The sequence below is a fragment of the Spodoptera frugiperda genome, chromosome 24 (assembly GCF_023101765.2).
Source record: "Spodoptera frugiperda isolate SF20-4 chromosome 24, AGI-APGP_CSIRO_Sfru_2.0, whole genome shotgun sequence".
Lineage (NCBI taxonomy): Eukaryota > Metazoa > Arthropoda > Insecta > Lepidoptera > Noctuidae > Spodoptera > Spodoptera frugiperda.
In genome coordinates this window covers 3,233,299-3,253,642 of record NC_064235.1, presented here as the reverse complement: position 1 = coordinate 3,253,642, position 20,344 = coordinate 3,233,299, and the positions used below count along the sequence as shown (strand labels likewise).

The 20,344-nt window shown below is 37.8% G+C and overlaps 5 protein-coding genes and 1 long non-coding RNA gene across 18 annotated transcripts in view; 2 read left to right on the top strand and 4 right to left on the bottom strand.

The window, feature by feature from the left end:
• Positions 1-20,344, top strand: part of LOC126912270 (uncharacterized) — a 58,733-nt gene that overhangs the window by 11,176 nt on the left and 27,213 nt on the right. The window lies entirely within an intron of this gene.
• Positions 6,197-7,600, bottom strand: LOC118278847 (methyltransferase-like protein 17, mitochondrial). Its single transcript, XM_035598237.2, has one exon. It carries the CDS (start codon positions 7,532-7,534, stop codon positions 6,212-6,214), a length of 1,323 nt encoding a protein of 440 aa, XP_035454130.2. The 5' UTR covers positions 7,535-7,600; the 3' UTR covers positions 6,197-6,211.
• On the top strand, positions 7,860-9,999 carry LOC118278882 (GDP-fucose protein O-fucosyltransferase 2). Its single transcript, XM_035598285.2, has one exon. The coding sequence runs from the start codon at positions 7,868-7,870 to the stop codon at positions 9,155-9,157; it is 1,290 nt and encodes a 429-aa protein (XP_035454178.2). The 5' UTR covers positions 7,860-7,867; the 3' UTR covers positions 9,158-9,999.
• LOC118278720 (alpha-centractin) overlaps positions 10,148-20,344 on the bottom strand; it is an 800,945-nt gene continuing 790,748 nt past the window's right edge. The window contains exon 20 of the mRNA XM_050703710.1: positions 10,148-10,486. The gene's annotated coding sequence lies outside the window, so the exon portion shown is untranslated. The remainder of the gene's footprint in view (positions 10,487-20,344) is intronic.
• LOC118279032 (synaptic vesicular amine transporter) overlaps positions 10,148-20,344 on the bottom strand; it is a 418,685-nt gene continuing 408,488 nt past the window's right edge. For all 6 annotated transcript variants that reach the window (XM_050703644.1, XM_050703637.1, XM_050703643.1 and 3 more), the window contains one exon: positions 10,148-10,486. The gene's annotated coding sequence lies outside the window, so the exon portion shown is untranslated. The remainder of the gene's footprint in view (positions 10,487-20,344) is intronic.
• LOC118278589 (syndetin) lies at positions 11,856-19,719 on the bottom strand. Of its 8 annotated transcripts, none has more exons than XM_050703470.1 (4): positions 19,465-19,719; positions 18,130-18,231; positions 16,162-16,971; positions 11,856-14,879 (listed from the first exon to the last, which is right to left on the bottom strand). In XM_050703470.1, exons 3-4 carry the CDS (start codon positions 16,306-16,308, stop codon positions 12,405-12,407), a joined length of 2,622 nt encoding a protein of 873 aa, XP_050559427.1. In that variant the 5' UTR covers positions 16,309-16,971; positions 18,130-18,231; positions 19,465-19,719; the 3' UTR covers positions 11,856-12,404. The 8 variants fall into 8 exon arrangements, with proteins under 8 accessions (XP_050559427.1, XP_050559428.1, XP_050559430.1 ...); XM_050703471.1 differs by having other exon boundaries at positions 16,162-16,859; XM_050703473.1 differs by having other exon boundaries at positions 16,162-16,747.

Below are 20,344 nucleotides of genomic sequence, written 5' to 3'. Positions count from 1 at the left end.
CAAAATTGAATTATCACAAAAACATAGGCATTGTTTTTTAATCAAGTTTACGAAACCAATCGATATGTCACAGTTTTCACTGAATAGGTAACTCTTGACGATCTGTATCGAATCTTAATTCTGTAAAGTATAAAATCAAAGTCAAAATTATTTATTTTAAATAGACCAGGAAGGCACTTTTGAACGTCAAAGCAAATTGAATAATACAATAATAACGTCTGTCTGTCGGACAGTCCTCTAGTTGCTCTATTTGCTCGTTCCAAAGTGTGGATTCCTATGGAGAAGAACGAGCAAGAAACTCCATAGGTAAATCCTACGTAAGACACATAATACCTATGTACATAGAATGACGCAAGCATCATCTAATAAATAAGTTTATGTACCAACGTACAGCAGAGTATATGCAAACATCTACAGCGTGTAACAAAATACCCATATACATCAAGAAGCACTGAAGAATACAGGTTGAATAGAATCTCTACACAAAGTTTCAGCTTAAAATACGTTTAAAAAAAATTGGTACCAAATATATGGTTCTTGATTTTAAATCATGCAAACGTATCACAACACTACAGGGGTTACTCGCTAATATTACGAAACATTTCTTCTGTAAATCTGATCGCCTAGTACCTGTATCTACCTAATTTTGATGTTCGGTTTCTGGAATTTTATGTATTGGAAAAATTCATAACTTCGTTCCATGAAAACATGAGTTTAAAAAACCCTTCCCGTATCGTTTGTTATGTTATCTAGAAACCGTGCACTTGATATGTATACCCCCTTTTTGTTACACCGTGTATATGCAAACATCTATAATCTGATGCTGCAACCCATTAGATTATCAGATTAGGAGGATAATTATGAACCTCGGACGGAGATAAGAAGGTACTTGGTCAAAAAATACTTTAGTGAAACACACCTACGCAGTGCCGGCGTAAGGGCCACTGATACCCCGGGCGAAAATATTGTGGCGCCCACTTGAGGGAAGCAATATCAAGTGTTAGTTTTTTGCTGATCCCAAGTAAAATTATATTAAGAACTAGCTTCCGCCCGCGACTCCGTCCGCGCGGATGATTTATTTCTCCATTTTTAATAAAAAAAAATACATTTTATATTTTTGAATTTTTTTGGCGCTCCCCAGAATTTGTCGCCCTGGGCCATTGCCCCATCACGGTGAATTCGCTAGCAGAAACTAGTTCTAGAATAAAGAAGAAGTCAAAGTCAAAATTATTTATTTCAAATAGACCAGGAAGGCACTTTTGAACGTCAAAGCAAATATAATAATATTAATAACGTCAGTCTGTCGGTCAGTCCTCTAGTTGCTCTATTTGCTCGTTCCAAAGTGTAGATTCCTATGGAGAAGAACGAGCAAGAAACTCCATAGTTACTCTTTTTCAATCAGATTCACAATACAATTCATGGTTACATTGTTTCGATTGAAGCGGACACCTATCACCGTTTGTCGTTCTACGTCATTAAGCGGTTACTCATCCATATTTAAATGTCGGCTAATGTGCGCCCACTCTTATATCGCTGTGTTTGTTTACGTAGCATTGTAGCGGGGCAACGGCACTCGTGTGACGTACAATTAACTGTTTTCTCCTAAACACGTTTTTAATTCCGATGCACGGATTTAATATATAGTGCAGTAACCGGAATCCACAATAATATATTAGTTGATGATGACTGCACGGTTGGTGCGGTGGCTGGACAACTGGCTGCCGCGCAACGGGTAGCGGGTTCGATTCCCGTACGGAGCAACTCTTTGTGTGATCCACAAATTGTAGTTTCGGGTCTGGGTGTCATGTGTATGTGAACTTGTATGTTTGTAAACGCACCCACGACACAGGAGAAAATCCTAATGTGGGGTAACGTTTTTTTTAAAGAAAAATAAAATGTATTCGGCAAAATTGCGGTCACAATAGATATATGCCTATTTTTTCAGGGCGGAAAAATATAGCAGCTTTGACTGACTGAATCGAACTCGTGTCATCTACTTTTTTTTGAGGGCGGAATGTCATCCAATGACTTCTCCCGCTTTGGGTGAGACGAGAGAGTGTCAGACTCTTACTGACTACAGTGGACCTCCGGTAATCCGACAATCATTTTGCAGGGCAGTGTCGGACTATTGAATTTGTCGGATTATAGTTATAGAGCACTGCCTAAAACCCCCTATAATCTGGATTTTTTTACAAAAGAGTACCTTGTAATCCGGCCAATTAAATATTCAATGATAAGATTCTATATGTTATATGACATATTGGAAGTACAAATCATACTTAACTTATGTATATCGAATTTAGTAAATAAAATAACAATAAAGAGCTTATGTTTTATTTATAAAATTAAGCATAAATGCACATACATGTTACACACCAAAATAATCAAGAATTATTAACCAAAATCATGTCATCAAATTATGAAGATTGGAAATATTCATCAATATTTTTTTGTTTAAGATTTTCAAATACTTATCAAAGTCATGTCGGATTACAAGAGGCGCCGGATTAGACAGGGGCCGGATTATCGGGGGTCCACTGTAAATATTACCCCGTTCCTACTCCTGCATAGAGCTGAGGTTGTGGGTAACTAACAGCACTTTACCCACAACCCTGGTTTACCCTGGTCTGATGTCTGGTGGGTTGGTTTCGATTCCCGGATCAGAAAAAAATACTATTGCTTAGAAAACCATCTTATCGTAGCATTTGAAATGTGACTGTTACATTGTATTGGATGGCGCACCTCTGCCTATCGCTCCAGGGAGTAAAAGGCACAGATGGGGCCCAGTAGGGCTGATGCCTGATCCGGAGCTGCGGACTACCTAGCGGTTTTACCGGGGCTCCGGCTCGAAAAGCAGGAGTAGCAACGGAGTGGTTTTTAGTCAGTAAGAGTCTGACACTCCCTCTCGCTTCGCCCAAGGCGGGAGAAGTCATTAGACGATTTTCCCCCTCAAAAAAAAAGGAAGTAAAAGGCGTAATACTAGCTATGTAGGTAATAAATAGATAGGTACGTATACAGTATGGAGATAACTCATCTGATTTAAATGAAAGTACAAGTTAGGTACTAGTTAAAAATCAAACAAAATAAGTATGTAATTAAATTAATTAAGTATTAAATTCTGTGTGAATAGCTCCAATGTATTTTGACTACCGAAGAGCTGTGATGTTGTAGGTTGTCTAGGAATGTTACGGACATATGTGGCGCGGCTGTTACAATGCCGTACTTTGTAAAGAGTGAATTATGTAGCTCAAAGAGAATATTGCACTTTTTGGTTTACCTACTGGGTCTATTTCGCTCATTTTTCGTATATTGTCAGCCAAGATGATAACAAATATGTGGTATAAATTCAGTCATAAGAGGTTTTCCCATACGGTGCAATAACTGATACATGCCAATTAAATTCATGATATTAATTACTATATTGTTCTTGTTTTTCGTATTTAATTAAGGGAAAACCATTATTAATTAATTATTCAATCAAAATAATGAATTACGTATTTATGTATAAAATAACTTATATTTGTTTTGATTATATAAGGTGTTCTAAAAGTATCTGCCACGGCTTTAATGGGAGGTAGTGTTGTGTTTGATGATTACAATAGTAAATAAAATTTTATTGATTATGAGTATTTTTCTTTTTCATACATGTATTCGTTTGTTATGAAAGAGCTATCTCTTTCACTGTCTCTGTCGCTTCATCAATGAAAACAGTTGCTATCAATCGTTTTCCTCGACGAAGCGACGCATCGTGCGTATTTGTGAACCACTTTATGCAGAGTAGAGTCAATGTTTATTTAACTTCTTTATGTTCTCAAATTGAATTAACTGGTCCGGGGTACGAAATTTCTTCACTATTGTAATCTTCAAACAACACTACCTCCCTTTAAAGCCGTGGCAGATACTTTTAGAACACCTTATATATTGTCATAACTAGCTTTTGCCCGCGACTTCGTCCGCGTGGTTGGTGGTCAAAATTAAAACGCCTTCTACCCTTTTTATTCGCTATAAGTAAGCCTATGTTCTTTCGTTCCCCATTAAGTGTCTAAATACAAAGTTTCACTGTTACAACTTTAAAAATGACGAATTTTCATATGATCATTCATCCCCTATTTTTACCCACTCTCCCCTATGTTACAGTTTTAAAAATGGCGAATTTCCATATGACCATTCATCCCCTATTTACCCACTCTCCTATTTTTTTGCAATAAAAAGTAGTCTATGTTGTTTATTCTATCTCTGTACCAAATTTCATCAAAATGTTCGGTTTACTGGTTTAGGCGTAACGGCGTAAGCGTAACAGACAGACAGACAGAGTTACTTTCGCATTTATAATATTAAATATGAGCCACGCGGGTACCTTACTCATAGATCTAAACACCCCTCTCCCGCACGCGCACCCCTGGCCTTGGCGACGTCCACTTCGCAACGGGCCGTGCAGCAGAAATCGTAATATTTTAATTTGACCACAACTTCAAAACCAAACGTCCAATTTTAATCATTCAAAGACCAAATATTATCAACATAAACTGTACTTATTGATGAAATAATTTATTTTGATAAGGATTAATAGCATGAGTAAAATAAACGCGTTTAAATGTAGTCCAAAAAAAATCAAGATTTTTAAATAAAAATGTGGTTGTTGTGCCTCACTCGACATAGATAGGTATAGTGTGTCGCGGACTTTTTTGTAGATATTTATAAGATCTACAATTAACTTTAACATTTTATGGTTCTATCTTTTGTAGTTTAGGCAGCGTACGCAAAATAAGTAACTTCTTTGGTTGTTTTTTTCAGTTTGTGTCCGAAAAATCCAAATATCTCACGGAACCCTATTTTTTTCCAAAATAAAATATAGCCTATGTTACTCGTGGATAATGTAGCTTTCGAATGGTGAAAGAATTTTTAAAATCGGTCCAGTAGTTTTTGAGCCTATTCGTTACAACCAAACAAACAAACAAACAAACAAACAAAGTTTTCCTCTTTATAATATTAGTGTAGATATAATAATAGTCAATAGGTGAGATCTATTTTGCGGTTACATATAACTTATAAACTTCCTTAAGAAGCTAGTTATGGAGATACTAGCTACTTCCGCGCGGTTTCACCCGCTCTGCTTGGCTCCTATTGGTCATAGCGTGATGTTTTATAGCCTATAGCCTTCCTCGATAAATGTACTATTCAACACAAAAAGAATTATTCAAATCGGACCAGTAGTTCCGGAGCTAATCTCAGGAACAGTAGTTCCTTGCGTTCAAACAAACAACCAAACAAACTCTTTAGCTTTATAATTTTATATTAGTATAAAGCTAAAGAGTTTGCATCACGACTGTGACTGCCTCGTTGATTGAGTGGTCGCAAGTGCGACTACCGGACAAGGGGTCTCGGGTTCGATTCCCGGGTCGGGCAAATTACTGCTTTGACTTTGACTTTATTACTGCGCTTTTCGGGTTTCGAAAATTTCTCAGTAGTAGCACGGAGTCTGGAATTGTGCCCAGTATATGCCAATAGGTTCACCCCCTATTACATGGGACTTATATTACAAATGGTGAAAAGTGGGTGTACATTGTATAGCGGCATTACGTGCCGTAATGTGTACCTCTGCCTACCCCTTCGGGGATAAAAGGCGTGACGTTGCAAAACAAAAATCACGCCCGTATCCTATGGTACCTAACTGACGGACTAAATAGTTTTATAATAAGTATTCATACTCCGTCATAATCTCTATTAACTAAGGGTTCTTATTCCACATTGCATAAATTGACGAATGCATGCATCCTTCACAAGCAATACGCGTCCTACAAATGACAAATGCTTGCATCTTGCTTAGAAACTGTTCACGAAATGGCAGTTCGTAAATCTTTTTTTTTTTTTGAGGGGGGAAATCATCCAATGACTTCCTCCGCCTTGGGCGTGTCAGACTCTTACTGACTAAAAACCACCCCGTTCCTACTTCTGTCCTTCGAGCCGGATCCCCGGTAAACCCACTAGGTAGTCCGCAGCTCCGGATCAGGCATCAGCCCTACTGGGCCCCATCTGTGGTGGTCTGATGGCTCTTTGAGGCGCGCGCAGAACTCGACGCGCCGCACGCACGGGTCTGGTTCTGGTCGCCATAGCTACCCTTGCTCGCCGTCCGCAGGCCCGCACTTACGGTGGCCGGAGATCAAAATCAGGGCAAAAAAAATAAAAAAAAACCAAATAATTTACAACTAATTTATTTAACAGGCAACAAATCTCCCCAATTACAAGACCTTGCACATCTGTACGTAGTCTGATCGTACTTCGCTTTAGAAAATATCACTTCTTTCAACTCTCCCTGCGCCGTACATAGCTTACAAATTGTATGTTTTGACCGTACTATGGGAGCTCGAACAATCCTTGGCCATTGCGGATCATTGGGAGAACGGACTCCTTTCTTGAGTATAACATATGAAAACAGATCTGCGTAGACTTCTGCTTTGCCCACATACGGTAATGATTCGTACTTCATGAGAAAGTTACATGGAGTTTCATGTTCCAAGTACCGTGGACAGACATTGTCATTTGGACACGGAGAAAATGCGTAACCTTCTTTGCCTTTTTTTCCTTTCAAGTTTAGAACAAATTCTCTAGCTTCGTTAACTACTTGGAAACCAGCATTTGAACCGTGTTCGACAATTATTAAATAGTCCTCGGTTTTATTCCAAAGCTTTTGTATCGTTTCTAGTCTAGATTGTAGGCTCGGTAATTCGAAGAGTGAGTATGCGGATAATACGATGCTGTATTTCAGATCTGAAGATGCTGGAAGGAACTGTCGTTGAAAGAATCCTTTTAAAGGCATTTCTACGTTGTCTTTCCCTTGGCAGAGGATGAGACGGGCCAAATCGTGCATTGTGGGGGACGTATCAACGCAGAAGTATTCAAATATATCATTTTTCCAGAAATGGTTAATGGCCCAGGTACCGGTGCCTACTCCGGAGCCAAAGTCGAAGAAACTGCGCGGTTTATAGTCCGGGTTGAACTTTTTTATCTCATCTAAGATCCGTAATAAGACTGCGTACTCCGGAGCGGCTCGACTCATTAAATACTGCAAAGAGGTCGGTTTATCGTAAGCTATGTTGCCCCATCGATACACATTCTTCTTTAAAGCACCAAAAACCTTATTCTGTATCTTTTTCTCGTATACTTCTAGCTCTTCTGGCGATAAATCTCGGTCAATACTAGAATAAACTTGTTTCGAAATTGTGTTACGCAACTTTAGTGCTTTTTCGTCGATTTCACCATCTTCTGGCGGTAAATGGCGAGAGCGGATGTAGTTGCTGAGTTTTATGCTCTCCTGGTAGTATGCTTTAGCTCCTGCGTCGTCCAGAATTAGTTTTATAGCCTTCTGAATGTCCGGAGGTATAGTAGCGATTTTGATTCGATTTGTACCCGGATGTTTGCGTGGTTTGAATACATTGGCATCGAAACTTTCCTTCAGAGTAGGGTCCACAGCTACCTTCGTTGTATAATTGGCGTAAATAGACTTAAAATACTTTATTCTTAATTTTCTAAACATTTTTATAACCTTAAAAGCTATCACGATTCAATGTTTTTGTATAATTGTCAATTTTTACACTGACACTGACATTTCTGCTAGGGTTAGGGCACTACATGACACTATTAATCGACTAAATATTTTGAAAGAGATGTCATTTTATTCCATTTACCGCAGTTTAATGGTTTCATTCATAGGTATTGTTTAGTAAATATTACTTAATTGTTCTTATTTACTTCCTTCACATTATAGCCTCATTTATTCTAGTATCGATAACGAAAGTCTGTTAAAACGATGAGAGTTGAATTAGAATCTACTAAATTACTATTCTAACGTAATTTGTACATCACTATCATGAAATGTCAAATGAACAAAATCATAATATTTAGAAAAAACATTCCTAAGCATTTTTTAATTTATACAATCTTTAAAATGTTAATTTTAAGTGTAATAGTCACTAGTTTAGTTCTTGCGGCTGCTGAAGAAGACACGAGCGCGCAATACTGTGATAAAACAACAAAATCGTGTGGAAACGACGAAGAAACTACTTACGGCAAAAAACACATTTTCTACGATGTAAATCCTCCTGAAGGCTTCAATTTACGGAGGGACGTGTATATGAGGTTCGCTATAATGCTAGCTGAGGCACAGAAACAAGGTAAAGACAACTGGGAGTTAGTTTTACCGCCTTGGTATAACCTGTATCACTGGCGGTCGGGTCGGCGCGAACCGCAGCCATGGAACAAATATTTCGATATTAAATCGCTAAAATCATACTCTCCCGTCGTTGAAATGCACGAAATATTCTCCAAAACCAAGAAAAAGCAGTTAGAAATCGATGTTTTATTTATGCTAGAGAATTATGAGGATCCGTTTGAAAACGGAGTTTTTGACGAAAAATGGGAGATCAAGGGGGATTGTGAATACGATGGTTTATACTGGGGGTATAACAATATAACAGCGAAAGAGGTTTTATGTGTCAAATTCCAAGGAAAAATATCACAACTATGGGAGTTGATTGCTTTGCATCCGCATGCAAAAAAAATTATGTTTACTCATGGAGAAATCCCTTTACACGATACCTATGGCACTAAATCCTACTGGGACTGCCGCAAAAGCATGAAATTCAACAAAAATCTCATCCATATAGCCAAAGAGTACATCGCAGAATATTTAAAGTGTAAAACGGAGCAATGCGCTACGTACCTCAGCGTCCACTGGCGAAGACAGGACTTTGCACGTAGCAGAGGCAACCAGGTACCGTCTATAGCTGGTACCGCAAAACAGATACGTAAAGCATTAAAGAAATTACCGAATATAAATAAAGTATTCATAGCAACTGATGCGTCAATGTCTGAAATAAATAAGTTAGAAAAGTCTTTAAATGATTACGGTTACGAAACACACTTTTTCTTACCGAGTCCGTCTATTATTGAGGAGTACGGAGATGGTGGTATAGCTATAATAGACCAAATAATTTCCTCGCATGCTGCATACTTCATCGGTACCCATGAAAGTACATTTACGTACAGAATTCAAGAGGAACGGGAGATTTTGGGTTTCGAAAGCAGCACTACGTTTAACAGACTATGTCCTGATACCGGACGTTGTGAGAAATCTACGAAATGGTTGATTGTAAATTAAAAAAATATAAAGATAGTACATTGACTTCCTCTCATAGTATTGTTAAGCTAAAGTGAACCTTGACTGTCAAGTTTTATAGACTAATTTTGCTTTGAATGAACAATTAGAATTTGTTTGTAAAGGAAGTACCTATGATAACAATAAAATATGTGAAATGTTAAGCTAAAGTCAACTTTAACCGTCAAGTAATAGACTCTATATTTGCTTATAGTAACAATATTATAAAAATATTATGTATGTAACTCTGAGAACTGAAAACCAGTATAAAAGCTAAAATGAACTTTAAAAGCTAGTACTTAAAATTCAATTTTGTTTGAATCTGTTATAATAAGGCATAATAAAACCTTTTTATAATAATTGAATGTAGCTATTAAGGACAAAATGAATGGATAAGCTAAAATGAACTTTAAGTGTAATGGTGTAATGTTTATTTTTGTTTGAAATCTTACTGTAATGTAAATTTTCATACAAAAATATTTTAAAAGGACAAAGTAAAATGAACTTTAAATCTGTAATGTTTAGATATAATTTCGTTTGTAGTATCATTTATGACTTATCTATTAGTAAGTTATACTGTGAAACTGTGCCATAATAACAAAACCAAAGGAATTAATTAATAATTTATTTTTAATAAATATTTTTTTTTAGTATAAACTGTATTTTTATTATATTGATCCTACGTTAATAAAGTCAAAGTCAAAATTATTTATTTCAAATAGACCAGGGGGCCTACTCTAATTCAACGAACGAACGAAAAAACTTCGCAGATTGCATACTACAATTCTATTTATTGCGAACTTTCGTGAACAAAAATTAACGAATGAAATGAAGATAAATAAATAGGTTTTGATATGAAATTGAAAATAAAACGTTATTTCAAGTAATTCTATTAGTAAATCAATAAAACCTACGGCCGAAGATTAAACGAAACTTCGCATTCGAGAACCGGAGTAGGCCCATTGTGAGCACTTTAAAAATAAAACCAATACAAATAATGAACGTATTCTTTAATTCACATATAATATAAAGATTTTTGTTATCATTAACATAATTAAACTTAACTACGTAATTGTCTTGTATTTGAGATTTACAAATTGACCTACACATACATACATACGTACATTTATACAGTATTATTATATACATACAGTCAGCCAAAGTTATTTAGTTATATAAGTAAGAAAATAAAGATAGATTCAGTACAGAGACAGCAACCATTGGTTGTCTAGCGCCGACTGAGTTACAAAAGATATGGCTTCGTTACAAAGCGTACAATTTAGTATAACAATAGCTACTGTCTCTGTACTGAATCTAGCTTTATTTTCTTACCTATATACTAAATAACTTGACTGATTGTATATATTTTATTATAATCTCATACACTTTCATATATCAAAACATAATTAATAACATATTAAAAATACTAGTTTTAACTCGCGACGCGGCTTAAACGAAACGATAGCGCGTTCGGCGCTCTGATTGGTTGGTTTCGCTCTGATTGGTTGGTTTATTCGAGCCGGCCAATCAGAGCGCCGAAGCGCGACTCTTTTCTTCGATTACTTTAAACGTAAGGGCCGGCACGACGTGGCCAAGGATTTTAATACATATTAAGTTATTTTGAACCTTATTTCAATGAATTTAGAATGTATGTTACTTTATTTTGATATCACGATGCCGTGGCCTACAACGGCACGCCGCAGGATGTCGTACCGTGTGCCGGCAGTGGGCGCCGGCCTTAAAGCGAACTCATACTAAGGTCACAGACCACCGAACGCGCTCTCGTTTCGTTTTCCTTCAACGTAAAACAAACTCCTACTAAGGAAGCTGAACGTAAAAGCAGTCACGTTTTCAATCTCGTTAAACATACTCATCGACGGTTAAAAGGAAATAGGGTATAAGCGACTAAAAATGAAATGTTCAGGAGAGCCGTTTAAACTCGTCGGGCGTCGAAAGAATACTAGGAAAATGATTTTTTTGCTGGTGTATAATTTATAAACGCCAAAAATGTCATCGTAGAGTCATGAGAGTAAGCATAATAAACTCACTTTTGACCAAAATGTCGCTTATACCCTATTTCCTTTTAACCGTTGTCATCTAATATAAATGAGTATGTTATAAGTCGCGAGAAAAAACTAGTATCTAAACTATCTATCTACATTAAATAAAGCTGAAGTGTTTTTGTTTGTCTATTCGTTTGTACGCGCTAATCTCTGTAAGTATCAGTCCGATTTGAGTAATATTTTTGCATTTGATAGTACTATTGTTTAGGAAGGTTATAGGCTATATAGGGTGACTGGTAATTAGTGAACGATATTTAAACACGTGATTGTACTCATGATTACAAACAACTTTCCCGAAGAAACTTTTTTTTATACTTATTAGTTTTATTTTTATTACAATAACAAAGTATAGTTTTAAAATACCTACCTAGTTACTAGTCTTCCTATAAAACGGACGCCTCGCTGCTAACAGCTGATCATGCGAAACATGCGCGCGCGAAATTTTGTAGTTTTGTTATTGTGATAAAAATAAAACTAATGAGTATACAAAAACAGTTTCTTCGGGAAAGTTGTTTGTAATCATGAGTACAATCACGTGTTTAAATATCGTTCACTAATTACCAGTCACCCTATATAACACAACGCTACGACGTTTAGGTACCGAGCAGTATAATGTAATAGCGATGAAACTAAGTATGTATATTTGATTTTTATATTAATTCAACAATTTATATAATTATCACAATTTGTACGAAGCTTACAATTATAATTAAGTACATTTTTTATAATAATTCATTTTTGTCATTATTTCAACGGTTGGAAACTTGATTGTCGATCTTAATGCCTTAGGTTCAATTAGCCAAAAGTATAGTAAGTAAATTGATGTTTATGCCCGAACTAATTAAATAATATTAAATGAAATAAATTGGTCATCAATCTATAGCTCAAGGCATAACTATAAGCATGATTTTAAGTATTATTTTAACAAAAGTTACCAGATTAATTATTATAGTTATCGGCTTACTCACGTAACTGTTTGTCGAGGAACTCGACTAGTTTCAAGCCATGCTAGAGAATGAGCCTCCATTCGACAATCGTGCAAGCGGAATGTTGCTCATGAATATGAGCCTCTAGCATGGCTTGAAACTAGTCGAGTTCCTCGTCAAACAGTTACGTGAGTAAGCCAATAACATTATAATTAAAAGTTACCAGCTTAAAAAAATATTTAATTATTCAACCTGGCAACACTACGCACTCGGATCTCTACTCTCAATAATCACAGACAACGCTTGTCTATCTTTTTTATTTTCGCAGGCACAGGTGACTAGAGCCAAAAGATGTTTGTTGGAATATTCAACCCTCTCTAAGACGAATTCTTCTAGACTTTTTCTAGGCAAATAGTAGGCCTTGACATACCTATCTACATACTCTTGAAAGGGGACAGGCCTTAATCCTGAAATCTTCTCCAATTTCAGGAACAACTGCCTATAATCCAGTTGCATTAACCCCCGACCCCCATTCGAACATTTAGTCGCATTCGAAAAGCCTTCGACGAGGAGATGAACAATAAATTTCGATACCATACTCCATATTGAGTTTAAAATCTCAATATTAAGCGTTATTTTCGTCGATATATTCTCTAGACGGAGCGCAAACACTTGTATTTTACGTATGATCATGTCTACATACGCGCTGTGTTCAACTGCTACATTCTTCACGTCCCATTTGACTTGGGACATCGCTATTAAAGCAGTTCTAGCGTCAACCGCTTTAGACGCGGAACACATATAAACTGGTACTCTCAAATCCTGAACGACAGCTAACGTATTATCCTTAAAATGTTCTAAAATCATCCTCTGATGCTGTGCGACTATAGACTCTAAATACGGTTGCAAGATCTCATATTGCTTTGACAAGAAAATTACGCTTTCAACCGCCACAATCCTTTCAGGGAGACCGTGCAAATTTTCTTCTGAAGTCATATTTAAATGTTGAGGCGCATCTGGACAAGGGATTTTGCCCTCAATCTCACCAGAGTTATCCGTATCAATATTATTCTTTATCCTCTTTAACACAGAGTTCAATTTTGGAGTGTATAAAGTAGATGATGCAACGTCTAAATCTGCGGTGAAGAATAGGTGTACAGTGAAGAAATAGTAGTCGAAAAGTTGGTTCATTAGCATGACGACTTCTAACGAAATTTGGGGTAAGTAGCGACATATTTGGAGGTATTGTCCGCAGTGTCTTAAGACTGATAGAGTGGTATTGGTCACTATAACACTGTCGGTTACCCTGCTCGGACTTTGGTGAGGTTCAGGGCGATCATTTTCGTCCACAAAGTCCCTCTTTAGCTCATCCGGTTCGTCGTCCTCTGAATCGTCGCTCACCAACTCCGGTTCAAGGCCAAAGATATCATCATTCGTTATATTCTCATTGCGGAAGATTTCAAATGGGGTGTGATGAGTGTTCTGTTTAAAGTACTTCGCTATATAGAGGCTGTCTTCTTGCGAGTGGACTGACGAAGCTCCATCAGACTGGGTCTTTAGAAGCGAAGTGTCCGTCCTTACATTCAGGTACTTTTTGAACTGTTTAAACTCTTGTAGGTAGAGTAAATTGAACGTAGATTTAACTGGACATTGTTCCCACCCCTCATTCTCTAAGAAGAGTTTCAATTCCTCCATACGACCTTTGTGATAATTCTTTATGTATACAACACTCTGAGTCTTTATAAAGTCCTGTAAAAGATCCGATTTATCACCACAAAAAACCTCAGCCACTTGAGTCAATTTCCTTAAAACACCTAGCATTTGTATGAACTTCTCAAACGGATACTCTTCTAAGCCAGAACTGCGCAAAAACGTTGACACTTTAGCTTGTACATCGTTCCAAATGCGAACGAGCCCAGCTTTTAACTTCTGTCTTATATACTCCCGACTGACATTCTTCTCGATTTCAAAAACGTTACTCGATATAGGAATCGATTCTTCTTCATCGTATTTCGAATGCCATTCGACTAGAAGGTAGTAACTCCTCATGATAAGAAAGAGATTTTCGCACAAATTCAACAAGCAAATAGGAGCCTTATTCGCTTGGACTGACTGACACATTTCCTTAAATTTCATATCGGATACATCACCCACGTAATTCTTTACTGCTTCAACAGCAGATTCGTTAACCGCAGAAGAATAATGCATGTGTAACTGCTCCATAGCCGCTTGAGTTTTACCGAGCAAAGCGTATGTTTTTCGCAATTTCCGAAATATAGTTTCGTCGAAATTGTAGCAGAGACTTGCTAAGACTGTATCCAATTTCTCTTCTGTCATGTCTAGCGTGTCTTGTAGACGAGACGCCAAATCTGATATACACGTGTACTCCTTATGAAGACTGGCAGCTTTCTTGCTTTTAAGAATCAGATCAATGGCTTCATAATACTCTTTTTTTACTAGTAAGTCCGCTACATCTTTTTCGACGCTCCGTAAACTCCTGAGTAACTCTAAAGACTTGAGTACGGATCGAATGATCTGTCTTTTGCGAAAATTTGCAAGGATCACGAATGTGGATATTGTGAGGTGGTTTGACGCAGCTCGGAGCTGAACCCGGGCCTTCTGGCAGGTTTGTAGTGTAGTTGAGAGTTGTTCGCGTATGTTTTGTATTTCTTTAAATTCCCTGTCGCAGTTGTCTCTCTGTTGGGAGATTAGGTGCAGGGCTTTACCGGAGACTACCTGTGGGAAGAAATTTTATACATTTAAAATATTACCATGTGATTGTTCGTTAGTAAAATTAAATGGGAGCGGATTAGAAAGAATTCTCCAATTTTTATGTCGATCTTACGAAGAGTAATACATTTTCTGTTTTCGAAATTCTCTATAATAGCATTGATTAATTTTTTTTAGACAGAGAGTAGACAGATCACCTGATGGCAAGCAATCGCTGCCGTCCATGGACACCCGAAACACCAAAGGCGTTACAAGTGCGTTGCCGGCCTTTTGGGGGAATTTAAGGGTTGCTGGGGAATCGGGGATTGGGAAGATTGGGAGTAATAGAGGCCACCAGTAAACTCACTCACACAACGAAACACAACGCAAGCGTTGTTTCACGTCGGTTTTCTGTGAGGCCGTGGTATCACTCCGGTCGAGCCAGTCCATTCATGCCGACACATGGCTCTCCCTTAAAATGTGGGTCTCCTCTACCAATGACGGTTGGAGATCGCAGTTTAAAAGTATCAGGTTTGCCTTTCAAATGTTTAGTCCTACAGTCGACTCTTACGACACACACCACGGGATGAGTAGGAGTGAGAAACAATTCTACTCAGTTGGCTCATAAACAAAATATAGTTCCAAACCTGTTGCTGCCCGGAGCTGCGGACTACCTAGCGGGTTTGCCGGGGCTCCGGGTTGAAAAGCAGGAAAAGGAACGGGGTGGTTTTTAGTCAGTAAGAGTCTGACACTCCCTCTCGCCACGCCCAAGGTGGGAGAAGTAATTGGATGATTTTCCCCCCATAAAAAAAAGCTTCACTGACAGACAGACTGACGGACAATTCAATTTGACATTTTAAAAGGGCCTTATTTCGGATTACACACAACAACATACATACATACATATCGTCACGCCTTTAATCCCTGAAGGGGTAGGCAGAGGTGCACATTATGGCACGTAATGCCACTGTGTACACCCAGTTTTCACAATTTGTGTTATAAGTCCCCTGTAATAGGTGGTGAGCCTATTGCCATATACCGGGCATATTTTCAGACTCCGTGCTACCACTGAGAAATTTTCAAAAAACCGAAAATAGCCTAGCAATACTTTGCCGTAATACGTTATTAATATTATTATATTTGTTTTGACGTTCAAAAGTGCCGTCCTCGGCTATTTGAAATAAATAATTTTGACTTTGACTTTATTAATCTAGGATCAATATAATAACCCCTTGCCCAGTAGTCGCACTTGCAACCACTCGGCCAACGAGGCAGTCAAACCAATAAAAGATTTAAAAATGTTTCAAACCTGTTGCTGCCGCTTCAGCTTAGTGAACATGCGCTCTATGTCGTCGCAGGAGGCGGCGGGCGCGTGCTCCAACACGTAGCGGCCCGCGTCGAACTCCGCCGGCGGGTTGAAGTACACGTGCTCTATCTCTCGGAGCACCTGTAACATTATACAATAGACATTCGTAGGTATTATACAACTCCAGCACGTAGCGGCCCGCGTCGAACTCCGCCGGCGGGTTGAAGTACACGTGCTCTATCTCTCGGAGCACCTGTAACATTATACAATAGACATTCGTAGGTATTATACAACTCCAGCACGTAGCGGCCCGCGTCGAACTCCGCCGGCGGGTTGAAGTACACGTGCTCTATCTCTCGGAGCACCTGTAACATTATACAATAGACATTCGTAGGTATTATACAACTCCAGCACGTAGCGGCCCGCGTCGAACTCCGCCGGCGGGTTGAAGTACACGTGCTCTATCTCTCGGAGCACCTGTAACATTATACAATAGACATTCGTAGGTATTATACAACTCCAGCACGTAGCGGCCCGCGTCGAACTCCGCCGGCGGGTTGAAGTACACGTGCTCTATCTCTCGGAGCACCTGTAACATTATACAATAGACATTCGTAGGTATTATACAACTCCAGCACGTAGCGGCCCGCGTCGAACTCCGCCGGCGGGTTGAAGTACACGTGCTCTATCTCTCGGAGCACCTGTAACATTATACAATAGACATTCGTAGGTATTATACAACTCCAGCACGTAGCGGCCCGCGTCGAACTCCGCCGGCGGGTTGAAGTATACGTGCTCTATCTCTCGGAGCACCTGTAGGATAATACAATAGACATTCGTAGGTATCATGGCGCATTTACATTAGTCGGTTAGACCGTATTCGGCTGCAGGCCGTATTCGGTCACCAACTAATATAAACAGGTATTCGGTTTGGCCGTATTAATTCGGTTTCTGTAAAACCATATGCGGCCGCCGCCTTTTGGTGACCGACCTACGACCAACTTAATGTAAACGCGCCGTCATGCAACGTCACGCCTTTTATCCACGAAGGGGTAGGCAGAGGTGCACATTACGGCATGTAATGCTGCTAGTCACGCCTTTTATCTTTGAAGGGGTAGGCAGAGGTGCACATTACGGCACGTAATGCTGCTAGTCACGCCTTCTATCTTTGAAGGGGTAGGCAGAGGTGCACATTTCGGCATTTAATGCTGCTAGTCACATCTTTTATTCCCGAAGGGGTAGTCAGAGGTGAACATTTCGGCTTTTATCCCCGAAGGAGTAGGCAGAGGTGCATATTACGGCATGTAATGCTGCTAGTCACGCCTTTTATCACCGAAGAGGTAGGCAGAGGTCCACATTACGGCATTTAATGCACATAATGCCACTAGTGTGTACACCCACATTCCACAATTTATGTTGTAAGTCCCAAATAATAGGTGGTGAGCCTATTGCCATATACGGGGCACTTTTCCAGACTCCGTGCTACCACTGGGAAATTTTCGAAACACCGAAAAAAGCCCAGTAATACTTCGCCCGACCCGGGAATCGAACCCGGGTCACCTCAGCCAACGAGGCAGTCAGAGGCAGCCAATTTTCATCATTTGTGTTATAAGACCCATGTAATAGGGGGTGAGGCTATGGGCAACTGACGTGCTCGGCAAACTGACGGCAAATAAAGCAGCATTTAGGCGTCTCTAATGATTCGATGCAGAGGTCGGGCAAAATATGAGCCCATAGTGGTACAAATTAAGTATAACCGGATGACTTTAAACCTGTTGATAATGCATATAATTGTGTATCAAAATATAACTACTACCGCCACCTAGTCATATGTGAATTATTGTAATGGCTATAGATTTATAGAACAGTGTAAGTTTACTTGTATATGCGTTGCAATATTTTTTTTAATAAAAATTCACTTTGCACTGAAAACCAAAAACGTTGTTACTTTATAAAACCAATGAAGCTCACCTCAAGATCAGCGGCGGAGTGTGCAACGCTCATGGACCTGGAGTTGACTCCGGGCGGTCCGCGTCTGTTCTCCATACCATCTTCAGAGAGCATCGTTCAGACCTACAACAAATAATGTTAATAATTATATTGCAGTAAAACGAAATCAGTGACTTCTCCAGTCTTCCGGCCTCATCTAGCTATTTGAAATATTGACATGTAAAAGTGTTATTTTATAACCTATTTACAGAAATAAATATCATTTATCATTTATCTTGGGCGAGGCGAGAGGGAGTGTCAAACTCTTACTGACTAAACACCACCCTGTTTCTACTCGTACTTTTTGGGCCTTGAGTCCTTTGATAGACACCAGTCAAATACGCAGTTCCAGAATACTAAATATTGATAGTAGTGAAGCCATTCATAGCACGCATCTTCCCATATAAAAAACATAGCTTAGCTGAGTATGTTTGCAGCAGTGCTAAGCTATGTGTACCAATGAATATGATTGGTGACGGCCAAACACATTCACAGCAATGTGGCATAGCACCACTAATACCGTTTTTACAACCATAAATACACTACAAAGATGAGCAGTATGAATATAAAATAAATGAGTTACTTAAACATTCCATTCAAATATTTACGTAAACTAATGAAAACCTTGACGCCATACTCAGAGTCATTTAATGGTTACTTAACTCAGTCTTTAGCAATTGTTTTCCATACAAAATCGTTACTAAGGAATAGTTTAAGTAATCATTTATAATAACTGATGATAATTTAGAATATTGTAATAATTGTGTTCTAAATTCTGCTTTGCAATAATTGTAATAATTGTGTTCTAAATAATATGCCTCAACCGCTCAACGGGTTATGGCTGAATTTATTTTAATAATTTAAGACCTGTATTTATTATGCATACCTATAGTCCACAATAAAGATGATTTGATTTGATTTGATCTGATTACAGCAGTTAAATACACAGTTAAAAAAGGTTCTCCACACATCACTTTACTAAGAAAACACTTCAGATGTAACATTAAACAAAATTAAGCATATAACAAACAAATTCTATACAAATATGTTTAGATAAAACATGATTTTTCGACTTTTACATAAACACTGGTACAAGGAAACGTCAAATTAGTAATACTAGTGTAAACAGCCATCAATCAAACAGAATGAAACTATAAAAACTCCCGGAGATTCTTCGTGTATCGCAAAAAATACCGTAATACACATAATTTATTATTTCTTACAAAATCACACGCGTTTACCAGTAAAACTATATGTAACATGGTCATTCGTGGCCGTGGGATATAAATTGAGATAAATAATAGAGTAAATACTGACCTGTTTAGTAAAATTAGTAGCTTAAACACAATACTACTTAGGATTCAGATTGCGTACTTCGATACGTCGCTTTCATGAATATTTCGACATTTACTGCGGGTTTCAACTTATCTATATGTCGATTTTCCTATATAGAGAGTTAGAATCCACATTATTGATTAAACAATGAACTATTTTATAATAAAACAGTCTATTTCCTTTTGAGTAGGTTTGCTTGCGATGACAATAAATCCTTTGACTTTGACAAGTAAGAATTTATGGCCTCAATTTGACAATTAGATTTTTATGAAAGAGATGTTCTAATCGGATTACTCGAATACTAAATTAGACAACAATATTTGATAGATAAAAGGAATTATCTGGAACATATAATGATGAAATTAATATGTGAACATACATAAATTTGAGGTAATAAAATAACCATTAGTTAAATTATTTATTTTTGTTAAATTGGTCTCATTATCTCTCTTAAAGCACGTATTGAGTTTCATTTATTGAGTTTATTCTATTTATTAAGGTAATTACCAAACTGAGAAACACTTATCGAAATCATTATCTAACAGGGAATTTCCTGACATGATAAAATTGATAAATGAAGTGAAATCTAGATTGATAATAAAACATTAATCGACTACTTTTTTAGTAATACTGAGAAGGTTTATCTCTATTAATTTTTTTAGTGACGTTTCAATGCGTTTCTTTACACTTGTGCATGGCGTCATGTTAAAGTTTTATTGTTGATCAATTTTGTTTTTTTTTATTTTCTGTCTTTCAAATAAGATTTTAATTAAACTTATATTACAGTTTAGTAATCTAAATACAGGAAGCAACAAAATATTAGCGCTTTGTAAATTTTCTAAATCATTTTTAAGACTAGGCT